This window comes from Talpa europaea, assembly GCF_964194135.1.
Source record: "Talpa europaea genome assembly, chromosome: 11".
Lineage (NCBI taxonomy): Eukaryota > Metazoa > Chordata > Mammalia > Eulipotyphla > Talpidae > Talpa > Talpa europaea.
The window spans coordinates 36,957,501-36,967,987 of record NC_140078.1 but is presented as its reverse complement, the minus strand read 5'-3'; the positions used below and the strand labels follow the sequence as shown (position 1 = coordinate 36,967,987).

The 10,487-nt window shown below is 44.7% G+C and overlaps 1 protein-coding gene across 1 annotated transcript; it reads left to right on the top strand.

The window, feature by feature from the left end:
* Positions 1-2,967: 2,967 nt before the first annotated feature.
* NKX2-4 (NK2 homeobox 4) lies at positions 2,968-4,378 on the top strand (the record flags this gene model as incomplete). Its single annotated transcript, XM_084247882.1, has 2 exons — positions 2,968-3,421; positions 3,765-4,378. The coding sequence occupies 2 exons, from the start codon at positions 2,968-2,970 to the stop codon at positions 4,376-4,378; spliced, it is 1,068 nt and encodes a 355-aa protein (XP_084104008.1).
* Positions 4,379-10,487: the final 6,109 nt, after the last annotated feature.

The following is a 10,487-nucleotide window of genomic DNA, read 5'->3' as shown; positions in this document are numbered from 1 at the left end:
ATTTGCTGTTGTTTTTTGTTGCTGTTGAGTACCAGCACTGTTTTTAAAGAAAGGAAAAAACCCAACAACAACAACAAAAACATTCCTCAGAAATAATTTCCTATGAAATCCAATCTAGTCAACAGTATTTAAGAATCTATTGAGTATAAATTTCCACACCTAATTTAGGCAGACAATGACTTGATGAAGGAATTTGATGGATAGCTTTAATGGAGTATGAATGGGCCTACTTTCATTTGTGACTATCTGTAAATACACATGTATACATACTCTAGACTACATCTGCTTTCAGAATACTCTATATATACCCACTAGTGCTTCCAGGCATGTAATTTGGAGAGAAACAAATAAATGATGGGAGAAATGGTGAAAAACTGTGGAGTTTTCTTCAGAACTGCTCAACCTCCAGGGAAGGAGGTACTACTTTGGGTAGCAAGTTTCCAAGTAATCAGAACATAACTCTCTGCAGAGATATAATAAAGCACTTTTTATTCAAAGATGGGAGCCTTCCAAATGTAGATGCACCTGTAGCAGGACCCAACACAGTTGAAGAACAAAATAATAACTGGTAATATAACCACATGATGTGAACTTTTAGTTCAAAGTTCTTTAAAGTTCTATAAAAGAATTACAAGATGAAGTGTATAAGCTGAAATAGTAATCACCTGGGGGAAGAATCCTGCCATTGTAAACACTTTTTCCATTTAGGTAACTATTTGACATGAAGATTATTACAGTAAATTTAATCTCTGAAACACGCTAGAATCTGAAAAATACAACACATTTCACAAGTGACTTTTATATCCATAGTGCTAATAACCATTTTTCACTTACCCTGTTTATCTCTGAGGAAAGTTTGAAATGAAAGATTTCTACTATCTTCTAATTTAAGCTAACACAAGTGAACAATACAGTTTGAATTAAACCAAAATATAAAAGCCAAACTGCAGTTTTTAGAATTCCAGCAATTTAAATATATACATTAATGATTCCATGCGCATCACTAGTCTGGGGTGGGGGGTGGTGTACACAATTCCAGTGCAGATAAGGACGAACACCTACCGCAAGCGTTTCAAGTGCCAGAAAGACCTGTAAAAGTAACAGCGTGTTAAAATTGTGGCAATGCTAACCTCACTAAGTCAATAACTGAACTCTCTACAGGCAATTTGTATATTTTGTTATTTTTGCCTTTTAAAATATTACTTCTTGCCCCTGCCTAGTTGACACTCTCTCCCCACAGGTGACTATAGTGGTCCCTTCCTCTACCCTCACCAGAGAAAAAAACAGATTCCTTACAAAACTACACTGAAAGGAACAAAACTGTTTAAAAAACAATAAGGGCAAAACCACAGAGGTTATTCCAACCGAGTAACTGAAATCAAACAGAAAGGAATAAGTAACACTGTTCTTGCCTTTAAAACATGTACTGGTAGGTTAAGCGGAAATCATTTTCACACATCCTTTAGTTTAAAAAAAAATAAAATCCTGCTTTAAAAAAGCACTCTCCTAGTGTTTCTTTCTCCTGTCTCAGTCTCCAGAAAAACTTAAAAATCCTGTTTTTGTGTCCCCATTATCATTGTTTTTATTGCAAGATTACTCTCAAAATTTAGTAAGGTTGGCACATTTCTTTTGTCTTATTCCTCGGAGTGTTGAGCATTTGGTGGAGATTGCACAATATCTATGCTTTTCTTTGCTATATAGGTAAATTTGCAAGTCAAAAGATGAAAGTCGGTTTATCTATGGTTTTGTATTTTCACAAGAAGCTACCATTTTCACCTGATTTATGCAACCATTTCACATTCCTTGAACAGGTTACATTTTTCTAACAACAACAAAAAAACCCATATCAAACAGCTAGAAATACTTGAAATTTCAGGGTTTTCCCGTCTCCTCTTCTTGATCATGGCAGTGCTAGGAGCCTGAATTCCTCAGTTCGATATTTACTTTCTTTAGAGAGAACGAGGAAAAAAAAAAAAAGAAAGAAAGAAAACCAGACGGAAAGAAAACTGAAAAGAACTTTCCAGGTAAAAACTGAGCAGAAAACATGATCGCAAATAAAAACATACCCTCTTCCCCGTATCCACCCTCCATTCCCACAGAGGAAGAAAAAAAAAACAACAACAGAATACTTACAAGTTAGCATCTGTGTGTTTGTGAGTGTCTCTATGTGTGTGTTTTCTCTCTTCTTTGGATTTGGATACTTTGAGCTAATTTGGAAGTGCCAGTTTGGTTGCCCGCAAAATGATGCTTAAGAGGCTAAAGATGCATAAATTAGGACTCCTACAATGGCAGAGGACGGTCATTGTACCTCTCCTCTTTATGCGCTCTTATCGTGGGACCCAAGAGCTTTTTTTTTTTTTTTTTTTTTTTTAACACTTTAGACGATGGAGCAAGCGAGCGAGGGGCTGGCGGCCAGAGAGGACAGGGCGAACTCTTGCACACACTCACACACACACACCCCAACTTAGCTCTACCCCCTCCCCAATTAGCCCGGACTTGACTAAGAAGTTCCTGCAGGAAAACCCGGGCGCGGGCGCAGAGGCGCGCGGTGCCTGCACGTCCAGTCTCCGCGCGGGCCTCGGGCTGCCTGTCTCCGGCGCCGCGGGACTGGGGTAACTGCCGGAATAAAGGCGGGAAGCATGGAGCCAGGAAAGGGGGGTGCTCTTTTCCAGAAACACCCAAATGCCCCCTCTACCTTTTTTGCCTCCGTTCTGGGGGGTGGGGGGGCGCGAGAAAAAGATGTCAATGACCATTGTTTGCTCGTTTGGGAAGTTGCTCCGCCCCTCGAGTCTGTCGTAAACCTGGCGCCGGACTGAAATAAACCCCAGCTCCCGCAGCTCGGGGGCTCGCCACGCCGCGGACAGCTCGTCACAGGCGCTGCCGCCGCGGCCGAGGTGGCGCCGACGAGCGGCCGCCGCGTCCCGCCCGCGCCCGCCCGGGCCCCCCTACCTGGCCGCCCGCCGCGCCATGTCGTTGAGCCCCAAGCACACGACGCCCTTCTCCGTGTCCGACATCCTGAGCCCCATCGAGGAGACCTACAAGAAGTTCGGCGGCGCCATGGACGGCGCGCCGCCCGGCCTGGGGGCGCCCCTGGGGGCCGCGGCCGCCGCCTACCGCGCCCCGCCGCCGGGGCCCTCGGCGCAGGCGGCCGCCGTGGCGGGCATGCAGCCCCCGCACGCCATGGCGGGCCACAACGCGGCGGCCGCCGCGGCCGCGGCTGCAGCGGCGGCCGCGGCGGCCGCCACCTACCACATGCCCCCCGGCGTCTCGCAGTTCCCGCACGGCGCCATGGGCGGCTACTGCAACGGCGGCCTGGGCAACATGGGCGAGCTGCCCGCCTACTCGGACGGCATGCGGGGCGGCTCGGCCGCCGCGGCCACCGGCTGGTACGGCGCCAACCCGGACCCGCGCTACTCGTCAAGTGAGCGGGGCCGGCGGCGCGGGGCGCGGGGCAGGCGGACGGCGCGCGGGGGCCCCGCCGCGGCCCGGGGCGCGCGCGCGCGCGGGGCGGGGAGCGCCGGGCCCGGCGCGGGGCTCTCGGGGCGTCCCGGCACGCGGGCGCGGGCGCGCGGCGGGGGGCGCGCAGGGGGGCGCGGGGCGCGGCGGGCACTCGCGCGGGGTGCCGGGCCCCCGGGGCGCGCGGAGGGTGCAGGGGCCGCGCCGGAGTCCCGCGGGCGGCGCGCGGGAAGGAAGCCGGGGGCGACGGGAGCGCAGTGCCCGAGGCTCTGGCGGTCACCCGGCTCCCCCCCTGGGCTCCTCTCCAGTCTCCAGGTTCATGGGGCCGTCGGCGGGCGTGAACGTGGCCGGCATGGGGTCGCTGACCGGCATCGCCGAAGCCGCCAAGTCGCTGGCGCCCTTGCACGCGGCGGCCGCGGCACCGCGAAGGAAGCGCCGCGTGCTCTTCTCGCAGGCGCAGGTCTACGAGCTGGAGCGGCGCTTCAAGCAGCAGAAGTACCTGTCGGCGCCCGAGCGGGAGCACCTGGCTAGCATGATCCACCTGACGCCGACGCAAGTCAAGATCTGGTTCCAGAACCACCGCTACAAGATGAAGCGGCAGGCCAAGGACAAGGCGGCGCAGCAGCTGCAACAGGAGGGCAGCCTGGGCCCGCCGCCGCCGCCCGCCTCGCCGCGCCGCGTGGCCGTGCCGGTGCTGGTCAAGGACGGCAAGCCTTGCCAGAACGGGGCCGGCACGCCGACGCCCGGCCAGGCCGGCCCGCAGCCGTCCGCCCCGACGCCGGCGCCCGAGCTGGAGGAGCTGTCGCCCAGCCCGCCCCCGCTGCACGGCCCCGGGGGCGGCCTGGCGGCCCTGGACGCGGCCGCCGGGGACTATGGCGGTGGCGTGCTCGGCGCCAACCTGCTCTATGGCAGGACGTGGTGACCGCGCGGGCGCCCGGAGGCGGGTCCTGCCTGCGGCCCGATGGGTCTGCGGGGAACTGCGAGATCGGCTGGGGGAACCGTATCGGCGCTGATTCTTGTGTACAAAGCGATCAAAAAACGGACGGGACGTGGAGAGGGGGCAGATCCTCTTTGCTGAGGGAGGGGGACAGCGACAGTTCCAGGACCTAACCTTGTAACATCACACCGGGAAGCTTCCAGATGACGGTCTCCTCCTTCCAGACCTTCTCAAATGATGTGAAAAGCTGGCTGAATCCACATCCACCAAGTTCCTAACGAAAGCTCTGGAGAGTTTTAGAAGTTGGAAACTTTGTTGTTTGTAGCTCTAAAAATCAACCCCAGCTTTCACAGTGAATCCCTTTTGAAGTGAACTTATCTCGGGAGATTAATTTTCGAAGGGCCCCCCTTAAGTGCAATTTCATTAATGTTTGATTGAAATTAAATTGAACTGTGGCTCAAGGTGGATCATGCACATAGCAACATTATTGCAGAGGAACTATTGCCATTTAGGTAATACAGAAATGGAATAAACATAATCAAAATACTGCTTATATGGATTGATATAGCTTTTTAAATTTAATGCGATTTTTAAATGTTTTGATCATTACTTGCAAGAAAGTGTTGTATATTACCCTAAAGGGGGATTTTCCGCCCTAAGGTTCAGCTCATCATAAGAAAGAAGGTTGTAAGCTACTTTTTGTATGGAATTTGGTCTCCCAAAATCAACTGATGAAATAAATATATCCTGTCCTTCTGTAGACATGTTATTTACTCATTCTAAGGCATTCACTGAATTTGAATATCTTGATGAAACTAGAATAAGCAGCAAAATTGCTAATATTGACATCAATTAATCTATTTCAGAGCATGTCAAGAAGGAAGATAAGACAATTTGTTGAATTGTAACCAGGACATAAAGAATAAGTAACTAAGATATAATTTTTCCATCATTTCAAACTTATAGGGACTGCACACCAATTTTGTTGGTGTTTTATTGTACAAAATAATGTATTTACTCTTTAATATGCCAATTTATATTTCCTATGTTTCAAATGTATATTTAAATATAACTTAAAAGAACCTTAAGCACTTACTTGGTAAAAGTCAAGTGGTCATTTCTTTTTCACTAAGTTGTACAGGCTTTGTTTTGGCTTGGTTTTTTTTACACTAGTTTGCATGATATGACAATACAACTCAGTTTACTCTTGATTTCAAAAACTGGTATAAAAAAAGAAATATTGGCGTTGGAGTAAAGATACTAAAAGAAAACTGGGGAAGTGAACTTACAAAAATCAATGAAAATTAAAGACATAACACGGATAAAACATGATTTTTAAATGGTCAAAACCGTTTCTGAGACCCTGTATGTATAGTTTGAGAACTAATTTGAAGCTGAAACAATTTATTTCACTTCATTGTTTGGGTGTTTTTCTAAATGTGGGAAGTGAATCATTAGGAAGGTGTTTTAGAAGTTACAACTTGCACTCTCTCTAAACTATTTCATAAATTTAAAAAAAAAAAAGCGCTCCAGTCCCTATAGAGGGAGAAATAAACTTAGGAAGCAACAGGATCAGACTTTATCAAGGGGCTATGAATACATGTTTGGAAAATGAGAAGCAATTTTTAAAAAACATTTACATTAAAAATAATTTGAGCAGAGCAATTAGTGAAAATGGTACAATAGAGCTATGAAAATTCTATTGCTTTAGGTTTTTGCATGTTAATAATTAACTTTCAAAATGTTAACCAAGTTACCATAACGATTACTGATTTGCCAATTTCAAAATGCTTGTTAATATTGATTTGATTCCCTCACACTAGTACCAGAAGTCTGAAATTTCACTTCTAGAATACATCTGATGATTTGCAATACATATTTTTTACAGTCCAGTACTTAACAAAAGCAATACTAGCTTATAGACTAACAAAAGCAATACTAGCTTATATCCAAGTAACATATATAAAGAAAATAAATCTTTATGGATAGTTTTTTCCTTGATAATTTATTTCCAGAATCAAAAAATGTCTTAAACTAAGTGAACTCTCTATCAAAAAGACCATTATGATGAAACAGCCTTCTTTATACAATATTTCCTGCAAGTATATTTGGTGTGGGCATGTTTTTATTCCTTTCAGCATTCCTTTAAGTAGTAAAGGATTCAAGCCAGAAATAATTGCTGCAGAGGCTTAACACTCTATACCGAGAAATGTACTGAGTTTATGTCTAGTTTATGTCTATACATCCTGCAATTAGGATGAAGTTTAATTCTTGAAACATTAAAACAGAAAATGTTTTTACTATAGAATTACACATTCTGATTAATGCAAAACAAGTTTTATTCTTCTTTTGAAATTAGTGCTTTGCAGATCTTTTATAAAAACACAAATGGCCAGACTAGGTGAAACTCATTAACTGAAGAGGAGGATAAGTGTCTTCACGACCAAGAGGGAGGACTGACACAGGGTCTGAGTGGAACAAAGCCCCCTCAAAGTTTAATAGAAGCCACAACAAAACTCGGCTTCAGAAAAGCAGTCTGCAAGATGTGACATTTTTCAAAATATTTTGAGGTTTAACAAAACTCTAACTTATCTTTTCTAATTGAGGCACAGAAATCAAAATCCAGAATTGCAGAGAGGAAACAACAGGCATTGCAGGTACTTTTCTATAATTTGTGTTAGGATGTAAATTGAAGTGTGTGTGTGTGTGTGTGGGTGGGTGTATGTGTGAAAGTGTGCAATGTTGAAGGACATAGTAAGGGTGTTTTAGGTATGGAAGGTTGTCTTGTATTTAAGGCTTTGCTTACAACTAAAACCTAATGGTCAAAACAGTGAAAGAGACTTTTATCAACACAGATGTTGTGTTCAAACTCCATTCTGCTAGGGATTGTTTACTTTCAATTTAAAGCAAACCAGAGACTCAATCCTGTCCACTAAATGCAACCACCTTCCAAAGACTTGCTTTGTTAACTGCATAGAATACTTATGATTTAAAAAACTTTCACAATAAGTTTGTAACCATAATCACATAAAGACCCATTGATTGGACTTTCAGATATGAATTTGTACGCATGAGAAAACAGTGCATTGTAGTGGCAATGTAAATTTCAAATGTAATTCAAAACAGGAATGCTATTGCCCAACTGTGTAACACAACAGTAACAAGTGTGGATAAGAACCTTAGTTATTTTCAGTCCAATTAAAAAAAATACATTTACTTGTCATGCTCAAATCCAATGAGACAGGGAACTAGGATACATTATATCAAAAACAAATATAGCCATTTACTGCTAGTGAGAATTGATGAGCATCTGGAGGATATTCGAAGGAGACTCATGATGGACTGGGAACAGCAACCACATCTGGGCAGGAATTTGTTCTTTCCAGCCAGTATTAAGATAACTGTGATTTCAGGACAACTTTTATTGTTTTTAAGTTAGGAGGCTAATGGAAGCTTCTAGGTGTCTTTTTGGTTTTACTCGTTTTTGCTTCAGAATTTTACCTGCACTTGAATGAAATACCCTCTATTGCAGTTTTAAAAATATCCCATGTAACCTCGTGTTCAGTAATCATTTAGTGACTTGTAATAAGTTTAACCACTAGTAATGGCTAACTCTAACTTGTGCAAACTCTTTTGCAAGCTCTATTCTCATCTCACAAAAATTAAACGTGTTCTTTCTTGGCCCTCATTCCTTAAATAAGCTATTGGCAAGCAAACAAAACATGCATTTTATTAGTATGTTGCCTTTTTTATCCTTGGTTTAAATGAAAGAGCAGCTGACCGCTAGGACTAGTCTGGCGGCATCTCCGCTCCATGACCTGGAGTGGGCGGCAAGAGGCATCCCAAGAGCAGAGCGGACCCGGCTGGACGGAGACAGCCAGCCACCCCTGCGGCGGAACAGGGAGTCTGAGTTGACATAGATGAATAGCTAAAATTTAGATTTCTACGCGTAGCTAAAGTCGGTTATGGAATTAAAAAACAGCAGCCTTGTAAGGAAGAACATTTGCATTATTTTCTTACAGGTTCGGTGTTTGCGTTCGTGCAGGGCAGTTGAGACGGTGAACCCCAGCGAGCTGAGAAACTGCGAGGGCGCTCCAGAGAACCTAGGGACGGTGCTGAGTGCTCGGATCTGGTCTGGCGGCGGCAGAGACACACAAGTCACCCTGAGAGTCTGAGGTCTGAGCTTTCCCACGCCCACCTCGTTCGACTTCAGCCTCCAGCGAGGCTCCGCGGCGGAGGAGCGGAGGGGTCTGTGGCCCGCGCGCGGGGCGCGACCCTTGCAGGGTTGACAGAGGACCGCGAGTAGGAGTCCGGGGTGCCAGGCACACGCCCCACGTGCTCCGAGAGGCCGGCGCTTCCTGACCCCATGGGGAAAACAATAGATCCGCAGACGAAGAACTTTGCCCTCAAAAGGCCCGTTCTGTGCCGGCCACGGCGGCCCGCAGTTCCCGGACGCCGCCGCCACCCGCACGGGGTGCGAAATCTAAGAGACCAGCGGTGGGAAACTCAGGGGAGGTGCACCCGACCTCCGTTGCGCACGAAGGGAAAGAGTTCCGGACCCTCAGTCCCACTCAGGGCTGCCCCCGACGTCCCGCGTCATCGTACGAAGATTAATCTATGGGTCATTATATCTAATTTGCCTTTGTAAGCGCTAAACGGCAATCTCGGTTTGTAGATGGCTTTGTGCTTTAATGTGCATTACCGAACTTGGTCTTTAAAGCGACAACTGCTCGTTAAGGGCCCTTAGTGCCACAATAAAGTCATAATCTGTTTCCAGGTTCTACGATTTTGAAGAAACTGTAATATGAGAAGTTGAAAAACTATGTCCTACTTTAATATAACGGGAGTTATTTTAAATTGATTCGTTGACTTTAACATCAGGATGTGGAAGTAATGTTTATTGCTTTAACTATTTTAAAGTTCGAGTTTGTTTAAATAATTGCATTTATTTTTTCTAGGAAAAGGAAAATTCAAAGGTGAGGGCAAGTAGGAAAAAGATGGAGGAATAATTAGCGAGAGAAGCTTCAAAGAAGAGTAAAAGATTAGAGCAGGCCAGGAAGCAATGTGATCAGTTAGCTGACAACCTCCATCAGGGTCACACCCGCTTACCTGTTAGAGGACATTCAGACCCCGCCTTATTAGTCTTCAAAAACTTTGAAAATTCATCTTCAAATTTAATGTTTTGAACAGTTACATATAATTGTGAAAAAGGCAAATCAGAAACATTTAAAAATTCACCCCTTTTCTTCCCCCCCCCATCACCCTTCCCTTTCTCAGAGCCCAGAAGGTTATTTATTAATGTCCACTAGAAAAATAATTAGACATGCTCATGACAGCTTAAAACAAAACCCGAAGGTCTGAAAAAAATAAACGTTCTGGAGAAGTGTGGGTTTGGGGTACTTACGAAGCTATACACAGTTAAGACATTTACCTATATTCTTTTGGAAAAGTGTACTTGACTTACAGGATGATACATTTTTAATGTTCAGGGGATAAATTAGAGAAACTTAACGTAAGGCATTATCAATACAATGTGAGTGAAGTTAATATATGATGTGAGGTTAATTCCCATTGGAATGACTGTCTCAACAATAAAGGCCCTGCTGTATTCACACATCACCAGCATAGCTTCAAAATACCTTCCTGTTGAAGGTTAAGGTAGGATTTTTATCCATATAGACTAACAAGTATGCAGTAGTAGAACATTAAAGAAAGATGTCCTAAGTCAGAAGGTCAAAGAAAAACCTTATTTTATAATCTCAGGCTACAATGTAAGAAGGAAAACAAAGCAAGTCTGTGTATCTAAATTTGTTGTGGCAACCAAATGAAAATGCATATGGAACTGCTGTGTGTGACTTCCAAACATAAATTTAAAGAATTGTAGTGTGCTACTGTATCAAGAAAAAAAAAAAAAAGTACAAATTGAATTGAAATCTATTATGAAATAATGCAAAAAATATGCTAAGGTGCACAGACCACTTAGCTATGAATTAAACTTTTCCACTTTTCTTGGATTTAAAGTAAGTATTAAAGCTGGAGCATAAGCCAACCCGAAAGTTGTAACATGTAAATAAATTCGTTCTCACAACTATTT